The 17,651-nt window shown below is 37.3% G+C and overlaps 1 protein-coding gene across 1 annotated transcript in view; it reads right to left on the reverse strand.

The window, feature by feature from the left end:
- Positions 1 to 391: 391 nt before the first annotated feature.
- Positions 392 to 17,651, reverse strand: part of UBXN4 (UBX domain protein 4) — a 30,022-nt gene continuing 12,762 nt past the window's right edge. The window contains exons 6-13 of the mRNA XM_019973432.2: positions 15,895 to 15,988; positions 12,715 to 12,769; positions 11,805 to 11,969; positions 10,977 to 11,104; positions 6,704 to 6,806; positions 4,813 to 4,944; positions 2,969 to 3,171; positions 392 to 1,037 (exon numbers count right to left, since the gene is read on the reverse strand). Coding sequence (XP_019828991.1) covers positions 899 to 1,037; positions 2,969 to 3,171; positions 4,813 to 4,944; positions 6,704 to 6,806; positions 10,977 to 11,104; positions 11,805 to 11,969; positions 12,715 to 12,769; positions 15,895 to 15,988 — 1,019 coding nt within the window. The 3' untranslated portion in view covers positions 392 to 898. The remainder of the gene's footprint in view (positions 1,038 to 2,968; positions 3,172 to 4,812; positions 4,945 to 6,703; positions 6,807 to 10,976; positions 11,105 to 11,804; positions 11,970 to 12,714; positions 12,770 to 15,894; positions 15,989 to 17,651) is intronic.

Consider the following 17,651-nt stretch of genomic DNA (forward strand, 5'->3'; position numbering starts at 1 on the left):
GCAAGAGGCAAATCTTAACTCCCTACTTCATGCCCAACAGTACAGGTTCTTTATTTCTTTGAAGAGTGACTATCATTGAGGGCGAAACTCCAGTATAAAGGTGAGAACCAGCTGTAGACCGGCAGTTGTTTTGCATCTAATGAGAACAAAGGCCACTACATTATGCAAACAAAATGATGCCTCCCTGCTTAGGAGAGACACTAACATAGCATCAGTGTGTGTCAGAAAACTTCTTCCTGCAGTGATATTTATGGTAAAGTGGTCCCTCCTTTCTTGGGAAAGCTCCAGGCAGTACAGATGGGTGGGGGGATTCAGAGACACATGACCTCCACAGAGCCCTGTGCAATACAGAGATGCTAGAATAACAAAACTTAGAGCAAAGATAAGATCATTCTGATTTTTGGAAAAGTTTTTTTTTATTCAGTGTTTAAGTAAGATTAAAAACTACAAGATTTTGCTTGCAGCTGATGAGCAAGAATTATCATCTGGCTGGCTAGTTAAAATGCTCTCAGAGTCAGATTACTCAGTGACATAACAGTTACCTTGTGTTGGCTTAGGGATTCAGAGCAAAACAGCCCTGAACAAATGTATCATCTGAGAGCATAGGGCTAAAATGGGCGTATGAAATACTGAATAAGAAAGCTGATAAAGGGAGGCTGTTACAGACTTTTTGATTTTTTTTTAGGCTTCTAGCAGTTGGTTACCATATACAAGGACCCAGCAGCCAATTATCTGACCTCTTGTCTGAGTTAAACAACTTGAACCCACTAAGCAGGAATAGAGAGACACTTTGTAGATGAGCTGGAACACATAAAGCAGTCCCACTTCTCCAGCAGAATTTTAGTTGAATTAAATCATAAGAGAAACAATGATTTTTGCACATATTGTACTTGTCGCACTACATCTGTTGAGTGGAATTCCCATTCCAGGTGTTGTTTTCATCTTCACCATCGTCTTGAGTCCTCAATCTATATATCTTGCCTTCCTTTTTAAAGTCTTCCCCCCGTTTCTCCAGCACTCTTTTTCTGACTGGTTCCCTGATAAAACAGAAGAGGGAGAAAAAGGAAAATGATAAAAAATGAAAACAGCAGTAACACAAAGTCTTCTCCTTTAAACTGCCATTAGTACAAAGACAACTATAGTTTAAGGAAAGTCCATGGGAGATCACTGTATCTACGAACGCTGACTTGAATTTGGTGCTTTTTAACTCCACCTGTTCTCTAAGCCAAACCAGTCAAATGCTTCCCATGTCCATGTATTTTTTGATGACTTACTAAGTTTTAGAACAGTGGGACTGTCTGCCAACTAAATTGCTCCTTTATTATTTATGCAAGTTGATATATCTACTAAAATATTTATAATTTACACGGCACCCTAGTGGTTATCACAAACTCCATTCATAGCTTAATATATGGAAATGGTCAGTTAGCAATTCTTAACTCTTTTAAAATCTTTAAGAGTGATTTATTTCTACATGGACAATTAAGAACAAACCTTCTTCATCTAAAAATGGGAAGGAAACAGGTGAAATTTAAACTAATACATTCTCCAATACTAGAGAGGGAAAAAAAAAAGCAATAATGGAACACAAAGCTTCCCCCACTCAAACATTTGTCCCATTCTTTGCCCCAATGCAAGACCTTTTCCCTTATTTGAAGTAAGTTTTTAAGACCCATTCAGCAAGCTCTTTCAGGATGAAATGCTTCCACTCATGCTCAGTAGGAGTTCTAAAATTCAGACCTAACAAGACCTAGTTTGAATGCTGCTCTGTAAGAAGAGAAGAATTTCTCTGTGTCCTCCTCACTTGAGTAATGTACTAAGGATATAACTGGTCTTCTTGCATAATAGTTAAGAAGGACATCAAGATAAAGACTGTATCAGCCCAGCAACAATATTCACTCAAATCTTCATTTAGACAGTCAGCAGGACACAAAATCAGGGATCTCCTTAGAGCAGACAGGGCTTCCCAGGTGGTGCTAGGGCAAAGAACCCACCTGCCAATGCAAGAGACATGAGACACCTGAGTTCAATCCCTGGGTTGGGAAAATCCCCTGGAGGAGAAAATGGCAACCCACTCCAATATTCCTGCCTGGAGAACCCCATGGAGAGAGGAGCCTGGTGGGCTATGGTCCATGGGGTTGCAAAAAGTCAGACATGACTGAATTAACTTACCACTCACAACTGACAAAGGCAAGGGTTTTCTTTAATTATCAAAGATTGGTGTGAGGATTTGCTAGTAATGGCCCAATAAAGTATTGAACAGCAATAGGTATATAGTGTAATAAATTATGCTATTAATTATTAGAAGGGGGTATAATCTTAAATTTTAAGAAAATACTTCCTGTTAACCTCTTTCAAAAATTTAGAATTTTAACAGAGGTGTGGGCTAAGACCATTAGTGCTGTCTACTAGTATTACCATTCTAACCATGGCCATGTGCAATAAAAGTAAGGCCTCTTGGTTAAGGAACCAGTCCAAAGTAACTCTGAAAGAGACACCATTTTCAAGTGAATATACACTTTCCTCATTTTGGTCTTCTCTAAATGACCCAGAGAAGGCAGTTAAATTATCTAGAGCACAATGATCCCTCTAAAAGTAATCATGTGCGATGACTGTAAGAAATTAATGGAATGAAGTATCTTGTCAGACAAGATATGGCTAACAAGAAAGATACTGCTATTTAGACCTGAAAAAAGTATATCTTTTATTATGGAATAAGAGAATCCAATAAGTGAAATAATAAAATCAGTAGCAGTGAAGCTGCTTAGCATGGAATAAATTTTATAGAAAGAGGGCTGAGAAAACTTAGGTAAGGAGTTTCCCAGGTGATACAATAAAGCTTCAGAACATGCTGGGTTTTCCCCTTTACATAGAAAAAAGGCAAAGTATCTATAAATTTTTTTTTTTCAGTTTGAATAAGGCATTGGGCATTACTAATATATTTTGCAAATGGGGAAAACACAAATACCTTTTTTCTGAGTTGCTAGACGATGCAAGGTTTGAGGTTTCCAAACTTGCTGCTCTCACCGAGGTCTGTGCAGGAGGAGGATTACTAAATAAGAAGTTGCTTATCAGTCTCCAGATGGCAAGGAATGGGTAAAGCACTGTCCCCAACAATGTCCAAAAGTCTCCACTGGAAGAATGTACCATGGATGTAGTTGGTCTTCCTGCCTAAAAACGAAGAAAGAAACCAAAATAGACTACATCAGCCCAACCACATCACACACAAGGTTCTAGATAAACTTTTTATCTGGGAAAGTCCTATGGATTTTACTTTACTGCAATAAAGTAAAATTGCCATCTTTTGCTATTTTTCAAGTGTATATAAACTTCAAGGAACTCCTGGAATTCTTTTCCTTTTAAGGAGTAATCACAACATAGAAACCAGAAAGTAGTTCTCAATGAAATGAAACAATTACTTTGAAGACAACTAAACTTTTGTAATGAAGTTAACAACTCTGATTTTAAAAGTCTATATGATTTTAAAAAAGAGAAAGGTTTCAAATATCAATGACTCCACAAAATCCTGAGTACTGGAGGACTGTTTTAGGTTTGAGGCCCTGCTTTCAGTTGGGGTAAACTATAGTCATCCACCCTTATCTCAGGGGATACTTGCCAGGACCCCCAGTGGATGCCTGAAACCATGGATCATACCAAACCCCATATATACTACTTTTTTTCCTTTACATACATACCTGTGATAAAATTTAATTTATAAATTAGGCACAACAAGGGACTATCAAAATTGCCAGCATCACCAGTATTGAGCTTTGGGGCTATTATTATATAAAATCAGAGTTACCTGAACACAAGCACTGCAGTATTTCATCAGTCTTATCGGATAGCCAAGAGGGCTGCAAGGTGACTAATGAGCAGGTAGCATATACAGTGTGGATATGCTGGACAAAGGAATGATTCATGTCCCAAATGGGACATGATTTCCTCACACTATCACAACGGTCCGAAATTTAAAACTTATGAATTATTTTTAGAATTTTCCATGTAATACTTTCAAAGTGCAGTTGCCCCTAAGTAATTGAAAGCAGGGAAAGAGAAGGGGCAGATTTGGGGGCACTGCTGCTGCTAAGTCGCTTCAGTTGTGTCCGACTCTCTGCGACCCCCCAGACGGCAGCCCACCAGGCTCCCCCGTCCCTGGGATTCTCCAGGCAAGAACACTGGAGTGGATTGCCATTTCCTTCTCCAGTGCATGAAAAGTGAAAGTGAAGTTGCTCAGTCGTGTCCAACTCTTCGCAACCCCATGGACTGCAGCCTACCAGGCTCCTCTGTCCATGGGATTTTACAGGCAAGAGTACTGGAGTGGGGTGACACTGCCTTCTCCCTTGGGGGCACAACCATACGCTAACCAAGCTATGGAAGACCCAGGCTCTCATCCCAGCTCTGGCACTTAAGGTGGCACATTTAAATTTTCTGGGCCTCTTTTTTTTTAATATCAGAGATTAAAATGTTGTTAGGATTAGTATGTTTAAAACTTAATGTGATTTTTATGTTAAAACATTTTTTTTTAATTGATAAACTGCAATCATACATAAATACAATGACACCAAGCCAGCAGATTAGACAGATGAGGGAAGAAGTTGAAAATGTGTTTAGTGTGTTTAGTCTTTTACTAACGTTACAAATATAAAGCCCAGGATAATGGAACAATAAATTAATCTAATATTTTTGGATACTTTGGATTCTAATTATCCACAGTATATTTTTTCACTTTCCCTTCCTCTAATTATAAGAAAAAATCAACAGCAGAACAGACAGACCTGTAAGAATAGAAAAAATATACATGCATATACATACTGGCAACAGTACCACTGAAGCACTTGGGGCAAGTTCCAAATCCAATAACTTCTTTTTATAATCTTCTTTGGTAAATTCCCTCCTGGGAAACATTGTTGCTAATGAAAAGTTACCGTAAGTGTTGCCAACAGTCTGTAATATAAAAATAAGTTTTAAAACCTTACAGTTGAGCCTTTTTAAACTAAGATATTACAAACTCATACACATTCAAAATGACTGATTTAAAAGTTCACTTAAATATAAAATCAAAACATTCATAAAAACTCTGTGCTTTAAAAAACAGCTGAAGGCTATCAAATACAAATAGTACTTAAGAGCTTTCATAACAAAATGACCACAAAATATCAAGAATATGTTTTCTAATAGCAAGACTAAATAAGATGAATAAAAATGAACAATTACATATCTTAACTATGACTACAGTTTGCAATTAAGAATTTCCACTGTTGTTTGTCAAACTTATGTTAGTATCTCACAAATACCCATTTAGGTTATAGGTATTTCATATTAAAAACATGAAAAAATTCTAAAATGAAAAACTAAAATTAAAAATTCTGGAACAGATCAGAATTTCCCTCGTATTATTTATATATATATATATATATATATGGCATGAGTTTTTGCCTCTTCCTTGACTCAAAGAGTAAATGGTCCATAATCAACCCATATTATACACATAATCCAGTCCTAGGAATTTACAGTGGGCAAGCAACACAATCACCTTCACGCTGTTAAGTCACCTATACTTGTAAAATCTTTCAAAGGGAGAATGTAACTTTTGTTTTTTGTAATATTTTACTCTAGGTCATATATATGCATATACACACATATATATATACACACAGACACACACACCACCACCCCCCGCACTCCCTGACTGTTCTCACTCAACATCAGGTCACTAAATTAGATCACTGTACTGAGGTGAAGTTCTAACAGGACTGATGCAATCAGAGATCTCTCTTTACTCCTGTGATTGCCTCACTTACCTGTGGCAGAAGCAAAAGACTCAGGCCAGGGCACGCCATTTGAGGAGGCCCCAAGTGGGGCCCCAAGGCAAAAGTGGAATGAAAAAGGCTATGTGGAGTGGATCCTACTATTAAGCTTGGTGAAAACAGTTAATAAAATAAGTTTATTGTCCAGCCAAGCTCACCAGTGGAAGAAGCTTTTTAGGTATCCTTTTCCTGGGACCTATTAAGTGACATAGCCGACTAAATGCAGAAGAGATCTAGCAGAAAAGTCTGAAACCTAATTTCAATCTTGAAGTGATACATGAAATACTGGTACAAGCCTCATTTTGAATACATAATCTATCAGAATAAAAAGTAATTGGAAAGTACTCATATCTTATTTTCTAAGATGTTTATTTCACACCCATTTTGTTCAGATTTTGAACAAGGCTAAGTTCTGGAAGTAAATTCCTGAGGAAGATACTTGTTGCCAAAAACAGATTGATTATTGATCTTTAGTTTGACCAATCAGCAGATGGTGGGAAGATTGCCAGCCCCACAGCATTCTAAGCAACTTGCAGAAAATTTGCAGAGGACCAAGAAAAACTGCATCTTTTATTGAGGACAGCTCCTTTAGACTTCTGGAAAATCACTTGCTTTTCATTCCTCCAGCTGAATGTACTGAGCAGTGAGAAAAGTTTCCAGAGTCTATTATACGGTGTCAGCAAATCCCTCTTTTCATAGAACAAGCAGATATGCTGTTCCCATATGGCACTCATACATGACGGAAGCTCCACAACATCCCAGAGGCATCTTGTGCCTCCCTCCTGGGGATAAGTCATGACTTACTCATACTCTTCCAATTCTGCCTGGAAATTTTTCCCTCTTACACTTAATAACCCATTCATCGACCTTCATTACAATTCATGACATAAATTTACCTGTGCAGCAAACTGTCTAGCTTCTTCTAGAGGAGCATCAGAAGGGAATTGATTTGTAAAGGAAGAACCATCTGGAAGACGGAACTGAATTCTCGCAACAGTGCTGTAAGAAAATGAAAATTAAAAGTCAGCATCTTTACCTCTACAAGTTCTCAAACTGTAAAACTAGGAGAAGATGGAAGTAAAACTGTGTAATGAAAACAGGAATTTATGGAGAGTGAGGGAGGGGAATTGGAGGAAGGTGGTCAAAAGGTACATACTTCCAGTTTAAGGCAAATAAGTACTGGGGATGTAATGTACAATAGGGTGACTCAGCTAACACTGCTGTGTGGTGTAGGGAAAGCTGCTGAGAGTAAATCCTAAGAGCTCTCACCACAAGGAAAGGCTTTTTCTTCTTTATATTGTATCTCCCTGTGGCCCTTGTACAACAGGGGTCTGAAATGCACGGGTCCGTGTGTAGGTGAAATTTTTTTCAATAAACTGCACTATCCATGGCTGATTCAATCCACAGATGCAGAACCACAGATATGGCGGGCCAACTGTAAAGTTATACGTGGATTTCTGACTAGACAAGGGTGGCGCAACCGTGGATGCAACCCCAACTCTTGCATCATTCAAGGGCCAAGTGTATATGAGAAGATGGATGTTAGCTGAACATGTTGTATCAATCACTTCAAAATATATGTAAATCAAACCATCATGCTGTATTCCTTAAACTTATTCAGTGATTATGTCAAATATTTCTCCAATTAGAAAAAAAACTTTTACAGTAAAATCTCATTATTTTTAGCAACAGTTATTTTGAAATATAATTCACATAAAATTCATCCTTTTAAAATATACAATTCAGTGGTTCTTAATATAGTCAGAGCTGTGCAACCATCATTGATTCCAGAATATCCTTATCCTTTAGAAAGAACGAAAGCCCATCAGCAGTTAGTCCCATTCCTCCTCTCCCTGCCCCTGGCATCCCACTCATCTGCTCTGTCCTTCTGGATGTCTGTTTCTGGCATTCCATATAATGGAATCGTAAGATGGGTGGCTTCTGGGTTTTGTCATACAGCATTTTGTTTTCAGGTTCATACATGTTGCACCATGTGAAAATACTTCATTCTTTTTTTTGGTGAATAATATTCCATTGTATGGGATATATATCCATTCTTCAGTTGACGGACATTTTAGTTATTAGCACATTTTGGCTATTATGAAGAATGCTGCTATGAATACTCACATACAGGTTTTTGTGTGCAGACTGTTTTCAACTCTCTCGGATGTATACTTAAGAGGAGAATTGCTTAGCATTTTGAGAAACTGCCAGGTTGTTTTTTCCAAAGTGGTTGTACCATTTTATAATCCCATTAGTAATGCAGGAAGCTTCCAAAATCTCCACATTCTTGCCAAGACTTGGAGATCACCTTAAATTGACGCATCCTAGAAAGTGTGGTTTTGATTTGATTTTCCTAGTGACTAATAATGTGGAGCATCTTTTCATGTGCTTATTGACTATTTGTATATCTTCCCTGGAAAAACATCTCTTTAAATCCTTTCTCCATATTCAAATTGGGTTGTTTGCTTTTTGTTGTTGACTTCAAGTCTTCTTTTTACATTCCAGTTACCAGTCCCTTATCAAATATATGGCTTAAATATATTAAGCCATATAATTAAATATTGGAGAAAATTAAGTATTTTCTCCAATTCTTTTTTTTTTTTAATTGCACCACGTGGCATGTGGGATCTCAGTTCCCTGCCCAGGGATCGAACCCATGACCCCTCCAATGGAAGCATGGAGTTGTAACCACTGGAGCACTAGGGAAGTCCCTCCAATTTTGTGGGTTTCTTTTCCCTTTCTTGATATCTTTTGAGGCACAAACGTTTTTAATCTCGGTGAAGTCCACCTTCTCTGTTGGTTTCTTTTGGCACTTGTGCTTTTGCTGTCTAAGAGGACTGCCTAGTCCAAGATCACAAGGAGTCCTTATTTCCTGCCCCCAACAAGAGTTTATCCTTTTTAACTTTCACACTTAGGTAGATGATCCATATGGTGTGTGAGATAATGGTTCAAGTTTATTATTTTACACCTGGATATCCACTTGCCCAAGAAGCATTTGTTGAAGAGACCATTCTCTCCCCCATTGAATGGTCTTGGTATCCTTTTCAAAAATCAACTGATCATAAAGATATAGGTTTATTTCTAGAGACTCAAAGTCCTCTTATAGGCATACCTCAGAGATGTTGATTCCACATCACTACAATTAAGTTATCACAATAAAGGAAGTCACATGGAATTTTTGGTTTCCCAGTGCACATAAAAGCTATATTTATACTATACTATAGTCCAATAAGTGTACAATAGCATGTGTCTAGAAAAACCATGTACATACCTTAATAAAAATACTTTATTGCACAAAATGTGATCAACTGACAACACAGGTTTGCCACACAACTTTGGATTTGTAAAAAACTGCTATAAAGCATTAGCACAACAAACCAGGTATGCCTGTACATCAATCTGTATGTCCATTCTTATGCCAACACCACGACATCTTGGTTGATGTACCTTTGTAGTTAAGATTTAAAATCAGGAAGTCTGAGAACTTTGTTCTTTTTCCAGACTGTTCTGGGTGCCTTGCATTTCCATATAAATTTTAGAATCCGATTCCCGCAAAAATTTTGGCAAAAAAAACCCAACTGGGATTTTGATAGGGACTGTGCTGAATCTGTAAATCAGCTTGGGGGTAAATTGCCACCTTAACAATATGAAGTCTTCTGATCTATGAAAACAAAGTATCTTTCCGTGTATTTAGTTAGGTCTTCTTTAACTATTTCAATTATGTTTTCTAGTTCTCAGTGTATAAATTTTACACTTCTGTTAAATATATTCTTAGGTATTTGATTTGTTTTAGAAAATAGTTCTTAAAAAGCCATTTTTCTGGGCTTCCCTGGTGGTCTAGTGGTTAAGAATCTGCCTGCCAATGCAGGAGACATTTGAGTCCTGGTCTAGGAAGCCCCCACATGCCCTGGGGCACTTAAGCCCATGTGCTACAACTACTGAAGCCTGTGCTCTGGAGCCCCTGCTCTGCCACGAGAAGCCACTGCAATGAGAAGCCTGCTCACCACAACCAAAGAGTAGCCTCTGCTCACCACAACTAGAGAAAGGCCATGTGCAGCAATTAAGATCCATCACAGCCAAAATAAACGAATCAACAAACATTGTTAGAGTAATTTTTCTGATTACAAAAGTAATGCTTGTTAATTTTCTGATATGGAAAATACAGAAAAGTACAGAGAAGAAAATAAGTATTAATAGTAATCCTACTAGCAGTATGTACTAGAAATCTGAATTTCTGTCTTTGCAACATACTTCTGTTTGAGGAACTGCCTTATCCCTCCAATATGTCACCCATTCTGGTATGATTATCAGTAATATTTCTCGTATCTCCTTCACCATAGGAGTGGGCATGTCTACTATCCCAATCAGCTAGCCCATACATGTGACAAAGTGATTGGTACTAAGATGGCCCATGTGACCCAAGCAGGACCAATCAGAATTCTCAGTGAATGAGAATTCACTTCTTTCCTCTCTAGGATCAGAAGCTCAAGATCAAGAAGGTGCCAGGAGGCCCTAGGCTCTCCTGACAATATCTGAAGAGTTTCTCTGAGAATAAAGCTAAAACAGAAACCAGGAGACTAAAAAGAGACAGAAAAAGTCTGATGATACCCTTTAGGTTCCTGGATCTAGCGATGCCTAACCAAATCTATCACGGTAACTCCCAGGTGCAGAGCCAGGGCATGCCCTCTTCTGCTTAATCCTATTTGACTTGATATTCTGACAACTGAAGAATTCCGTACACATGTCACTGTTGTTCAATCTCTAAGTCATGTCCGACTCTTTGCAACCCCATCGATTGCAGCACACCAGGCTTCCCTGTCCTTCACTGTTTCCCAGAGTTTGCTCAGACTCATGTCCACTGAGTTGGTGATTCCATCCAACCACTTTATATCCTCTGTGAGATCATCACTGTAACCATTTTGATGAACGTGCTTTCTGTCTTTTGAAAGAGATTTCGGCTTTCTTTAAAACATCATGTATTTAGTACTGTAAGTTTGTACATTCACATTCAATGACAAATACCATTGGCAGGTGCCAACTTATCAGTATATTCTTCTGGAACTATTTATTAAGCCACAGAATAAATCAGTTTTAAAGAGAAGCCCACAACTGCTTTTCTCCTTAGCCGCCACATACATCCATACACTTGAGCAAGAAATAAAGTACCTTCTTTCTTTTGTGGAAGTCTCTCTCTTGATTTCCATCTCTGCCTGTTTGGCCAGCAGGGCGGCAGCTTTAGCAGCTTCTACTTCCTCCTTTGTCTTTGCAAACCGAGCAGCTCTCTCCGCACGGTCCTTGAAAACAGTTGTTAGATATTAATTATCTTTCACTGCCAGAAAGATCTAGTTACACATTTCCAACATATGGAACACAGATATGCATGAATTCCTTAAGACCATACATGAACTTCATCACGCTGGATCTGGCATTTTTTAGTTTTATCAACTGTCAGGAACCACAGTTATTGTTAAACAAACAAGGACTTGATTTTGGTCACTATCTCTCAAGCCTGGAACAAGGTCAGTAGATAATATTTACTGAATGAATACATGAACAAACAATATTAAGAAAGGAGGTTTTCATATGTATTACAAACGCTTAATTCTAAAACCAACTGATGCAAAACCATCCTAAGCTTCATGTGCCTAAATCCTTTGAATGTCCTAAAAAAGAATGCTTAGCACTAGAGGAGACTGTGAGGGAGCAAATTCTTGGCTTCTTCCCTGGGAATCTTGAAAACTATCTTTGACTACTGATAAAATTCATAACATAACATGGAGAAAAATTACTTCAAAAGATTATCTCAGTTTTAATCTTAACTGTATTTTAATTAGACAATTTCTAGTAAAAGAAAACTGAGAATTAGTACTCTCTGAGTCACTAAAATCCACTATTTCTGTGTACCCTGTCTGGTAGCAAACCAAAACCACTGTGCCTGGGAAAACAATTTCACCAACGTTCTAGAGTCAAGCATTAAAAATAAACAACACTCACCAGAGCAATCTGCTGTTTTATACGCTCTCGAGCTGCCCTATCTTCTGCCTTTTCTCTGTTTCTTTCCTCTAACATTCTTTTTGTTAATTCTTCTTCTTGCTTTCTTTTATAATCCAACATTTCTTTTCCAGTTTTCCTCCTCTCAATTTCCTTCTTAATCTCTCTCTGAATTAAAGAAAAACTAAGTTTTATGAACCAGAAACAAAAGTTAATAATCCTCTGTGAATACCATTTTGTATACAGGGTGTAGGCTACAGCTAAAGGAACAGAACAACTTCACAAAATGTAAGAGTCTAGTAGAATGTATTAATAGCGTGGGTCAGTGGTCAAATCCTATCAATTTATAAGTCTTTGCCAGTGGTTTTGTAAAGATTATCATGTGGTCAATGTAATTTGGAAAAAAAAAAAAACAAAACCAACAGAATTACAGGTTGTCCCTCCAAGGACAACAAAGTAGTCATTTATTTGGCCTGAAGATATAACCTTCATATATTAGAACCCCAAAGAGATGATGAAGTTTAGGTGCACAGTGTAATAAAAATGAATGGTGAACTAGAATACAACACCACCAGAGGAAATATTCAGCAAAATGTCTACCCATTTCTTTTTCACAAAAAGGAACTAAAACTTTGATCTGCATCAAATCAATTTTAATTCAAGTCCCTTTATTCTCAGTGTAAAAGATTCACTGCAAAGGGAGAAAAGATGGTCTAATTTATTCCTAGCCATTTCCAAATATCACAACAAAGTGTACACTGTGACTTTACGACAGAAGACTGGTAATGCCCCTTACTGTGCTGCAACGTTGAACTACAGGACCAGGGAGTCATCCCATGTGCCAAGCTAAATAAGAAATCAAACATTCCCTCATGGAAAGCAAGAGGAAAAAATACTAGGCATATCAATTTACCTGTTCTTCCTCTTTCCTTTTCTCTTCTCTTCTTTCTTCAAGTTTTTTGGTTAGTCTGTATTTTAAAAGTTTTAAAAATACATTAAGAAAGTTTAAAAAAATGCATTAACTGAGATACATTATATTGAAATAAATTACATTTAGAAGATTTCTTTAGCTAAAAACTGGGGAAATGTGGAGGCAAACAAAAAAAGCTCCTAAAGGCTAAGCAACAACTTCTCTACCTAGCCCCTGGCCCTGAAAAAAATCCACCAGAATCAGGGGGAGCCATAAGAAGCCTCCCTCCAGCTCTAAGGGCCTTACCTCCTACATACCACTAGAGTTCCCTTTCCTCACCTGATTTATCGGATACTGTGTTTTTTTTTTTTTTTTGGCTACACCATGTGGCTTTTGGGGTCTTAGTTCCCCAATTAGGGATCAAACCTGAGGCCTTGGCAGAAAAAGCACAGAGTCCAATCCAGTGGCCCACCAGAGAATCAGATATTGATTTTAAAATGTCTTAAAATATATATATATATAAATCAATGACTTAAAAATGCTTTACCTCTTACATAGAAGAGGAATATAGCACAGAATTGATAAAAGCAAAAAGCTGAAGGCTAACATTTATAAAGACCAGTAACACCAAAATTGATTTTGAACTGTGAGAAATTCATCAAGTAAAAACTAATGATTCTGAAAGCAGACAGTGGTAATGGTTCCACAACCTTGTGAATATATAAAAACCCACCCAATCTGCATACATTTTGCATTTTATGGTATGTGAATTTTATCTCAGTTTTTAAAAACTAATGGCACTTTTTCTCAGAGGGGTTTGGGTTGCACAGGCACATGCATTTGTTAAAACTCAGCTGAAGAGCTCAGCCAGAAATCTAAGGGATGTTCAAAGATGATGGTTTAGAACCCCAAAGAGATGATGAGGCTTAGGTGCAGATGGTGAGAAAAATGAATGGTGCGCTAGAACGCAGCAACACCAGAGGAAAAATTCAGCAAATGTCCACAGGTTTCTTCTTCATAAAAAGGATGTCAGAAGGACTTAAGACCCAACATGAAGGGGTTCTGCTATAAATCTAGAGTATTCTGTGCACTAAAAAAAGTTACGAGAGAAATGAACTGAAACACTTTTAAGAGGGAAAAAAAAGGACCCATGAAACATCTTACTACTAAGGGAAATTATAAACTTGAATAACCACTTTGGGAAACTGTTCAGCCAGCATCTACAACCCAGAAATTCCCACTCCTGAAAACATACCCGAAAGATACATTCACCAAGACATGTAATAAAAGAATGTTCACAGCAATCCTATTCATAACCAACTCAAACTGAAAATAATTCAAACGTCCATCATCAGTAGAATAGATAAATAAATCATGGTATAATCAATACACAGTCACTACAGCTATACAGTTATGAGCAACAATTTGAAGTGCTTATATGATTTAATTATGTGATCATGGCTCAAATTTTTGAAACGTCAAGCAGCTAATAGTTACTTCCCAGTGAAAACTGTTTCATTATTAAGATCTTTTCAACATTTTACCTAATTTAAATATTAGAATTCCTTTTTAAAAGCTTTTTTAAAAATTGGGTGTATGTATCTTCTAAGAGCACTTTGAAATTTTTTTTCCAGTTAAGGAATCTCAAACAACTCTAAAACCACTCTGTCCTGACCAGGCTAACTATAAAAGTAATAATGTTCAATGAAGAAAATGGGCCAAAACAAAGAAACCTCTAATTCCAGTTTCACAGATACTAGTATAAGCATTTTGTGCATGTCTTCAAATATCTTCTGGGGTTCATTACCCTATGTAACACATACACACCAGTATGTGTACATATTGTTATTTTGTAATTAAAAATGGCTTATTATATTCTACTTGCAGAACCATACAGGCAGACACTAGTAGACATCCCTTTATGTAAGAATGGAAACTATTTGGGGGAATTCTCTGGGAGTCGACTAGTTAGTACTCTTAGCTCTCACTGCCAAGGGTCTGAGTTCAATCCCTAATAGGGGAAAACTAAGATCCCACAACTCATTTGGTGTTTTTAAAAAAAAAAACAAAACAGGATGGAAACTATTAAATAACAGAAGCTCCTCTTTCCCACAGCAATTAAATAGCACTTGATCCCACCTCACAATAAAGGGCTACCTTTATTGTGTTTCTTCATATTCCCTCCAATTCTCGAAATCCTTTCCTGAGTTTTCGTTCTCACTTCACTCTAGGATCCCAAGGTGATACAAGTAAGGGTGCATGGTGAGGGACGTGGTGTTAGTAAAGTAGAGAGAAACAGAGGAGGAAGAGCCTCTGAAACTCTCGTTCCCTACTGCTCTTCTTCCAGACACACACCATTTCTCTCCACTGTGAGAGGTCTATCCTGCCGTGCACCACCAGATCCTGGCCCTGCCACACTCATAAAGAACAATCAGAATCAAGGGAGGTTTTGCTAAAATGAAGCTCATTTATACTGAACAGTCCATGAACTAACCCAAAAACTCAATGACAGCAATCATTATGAATCTTGGTTCCCCATAATATCTACGTCAACAAGAAAATATCAAGTCTAAGTAGTTTTTCTTAATTTCCATATAACACTAAGTGATTTTTAAGTCAAGATTTTAAAATATTCCTGCTTATCCATTCACCATTAACTCAAGTACCTTTTAAGAATCATAGTATAAGATTATGATTTGATAACTACTGTAATATTAGAAAGTACTAAACTAGAAGCCACAAAAAGTCAGAAATTTGATTATCAGACTAACAGCACGTGATACTTAATAGACAGCCACATATGCAGAACCCAGACTCAGTGCATAGTCATAAAATTGGCTGCCCATCTGGAACTTATCCTGTGACACAGAGAGATAAAAGCAGAAGTGACAGATGGAAACACATATACCAAAATACTAGTGAAAGAGGGACTGTTAAAATTATCAGACCTAAAGCTGACCAATGACTTCAGAGATATACACAAGTTCTTACTTCTAGAATATATTTTCTATGGATACAAATAAGCTGGTCAAGAAGTAAAAAATTTCAACCTAGAATTTTAAAATTTTTTGTAATTTTAGCCTAAATTCAAATTAATGAAGTAACCCAAATTCTAATTAATGAAGTAACTGAAAACCACCGTCTATTAATAACAAAACACTGTGTCTAAAAATAAAAGCAAACCTTTCCACTCTGACGGTGAGGTCTTCAGTAGGTCTCTGATTTGAACATCCACTAGGCTCTTGAGACACAGTGGTCTGGCCTGAACTTTCTCCTCCTTAAATAATAAAAGAAAAAAAAAAAAGAAGAATGCCAATTTTTAAAAAGACATATATCTTTTGGGTTACAACATCTGTTAACAATCTTTTTTCTTAAACATATTTCCCCTAGGGATGGAGTAGGTGATAAGAAATAAACTATTACTAACTCTGCAAGTTTGAACCTGGAATAACAGTATATAAGTAGGAAATAAGGCAGTTACTCAGCTGAAAGCCACCAAAATAAAACACGCAGAAATATTAATCTGGCAGGAGGGAATATAACAAAAGCAGAATAGCATGCCCTAGCCAGGGGCAGGTTCTGCTCGAAAGCAGCAGGGTCCAGTATCTTTGGAATCCATTAGGGCAGCCACTAGTCAGTCACGTGTGGCTACTGAGCACTTGTAATAAACTAGTGCAGGTGAGAGACTTTTTCAACTGTATTTAATTTTAATTAAAAATGCTACATGTGGCTGTGGTTATGGTATTGAAGAGTTCTAGGGAATTTCCTGGTGATCCAGTGATTAGGACTCTGCAGTCCCACTGCAGGGGGAACAGGTTAGATTCCTGGTCCCACAAGCCTCACGGCAAAAAAAAAAAAAAGGCGGGGGGGGGCCGCGAAGCTCTAGAGGCCAAGTATGATACTGGGTATTACTAACGTTATGATGACCCATGGGATCTGCTTCTTCAGACCACAATGATTCCTAGAGAAGCTTTTCATACCGAATATTTCATACACTAATATTCTTTTAAGGATTTCTTGAAGGACAGAATTTTGTCCTGGTCTGCAGTAGAGGATAGCTATGGTCTGGTACTCCCTTTCAAAACCTCTGCTATTTCCTTCCTTACCACTCACTATCAACTTCATTATTCCTTATATGTTTGATCTTTGAAACAGTATGGACTGCAGAGCAACAAAGTCTGGGTTAAACCTTGTTCTGTCACTTGAGTAAGTTATTCAATCTCACTACCTTAACCTATAAAAAACTGCATAGACTTGTTAGGAGAAATACGTGCTACAGAAGCATAAGACTGAAAGTTGTACTAGGACTGGCACTAAGTGATTCAGTTATTACAGCAGTAATAGAAATATTAGAATTACTAAATAGAATCAATGGTATGTATGCATGTACTCCTACCCTGACATTCAGTGCATCACCTACATAACTTGAAATCAGCCACAGAAGGATTATTTACACTTCGGAAATTAGTAAACACTACAAATGAGGGCTTTTCTCCCTCGCTACAAAAAACTTTTGTTAAATATCTACTAGCATATCATGAATGCAACCCTTGAGTAAGAAATGGTAATCTCTAGCAGCTAGTGTGTGTTCTATAGGAAATTAATGTTTTCTTTAGTAAGTAAAATGAATGTCAAGGTCATTAGATATTAGCAAAAAATATTTAAGAAAACTTCTGAAAATAACCTGTGAACAAGCTGAAAAAAAGTGTTGTGTATAACAATTAGTGAGGTGGATCTATGACTCATAAACAAAGAAAAATGGATGGCAATCAGCTAAAACAACTGATAAAAATCCAAACACAGTAAAATTACTAGAGGAAGTTCTGTCTTTAGGTTTAAAGACAACTGGATTATCATGCATAACTTATCTCCTGATAAAAATGCACAGCAACACCCATAAAGTAGTCGTGACAAAAAAGAATAAACCTGACTTCAACAAC

This window comes from Bos indicus, chromosome 2 (genome assembly GCF_029378745.1).
Source record: "Bos indicus isolate NIAB-ARS_2022 breed Sahiwal x Tharparkar chromosome 2, NIAB-ARS_B.indTharparkar_mat_pri_1.0, whole genome shotgun sequence".
Classification (NCBI taxonomy): Eukaryota; Metazoa; Chordata; class Mammalia; order Artiodactyla; family Bovidae; genus Bos; species Bos indicus.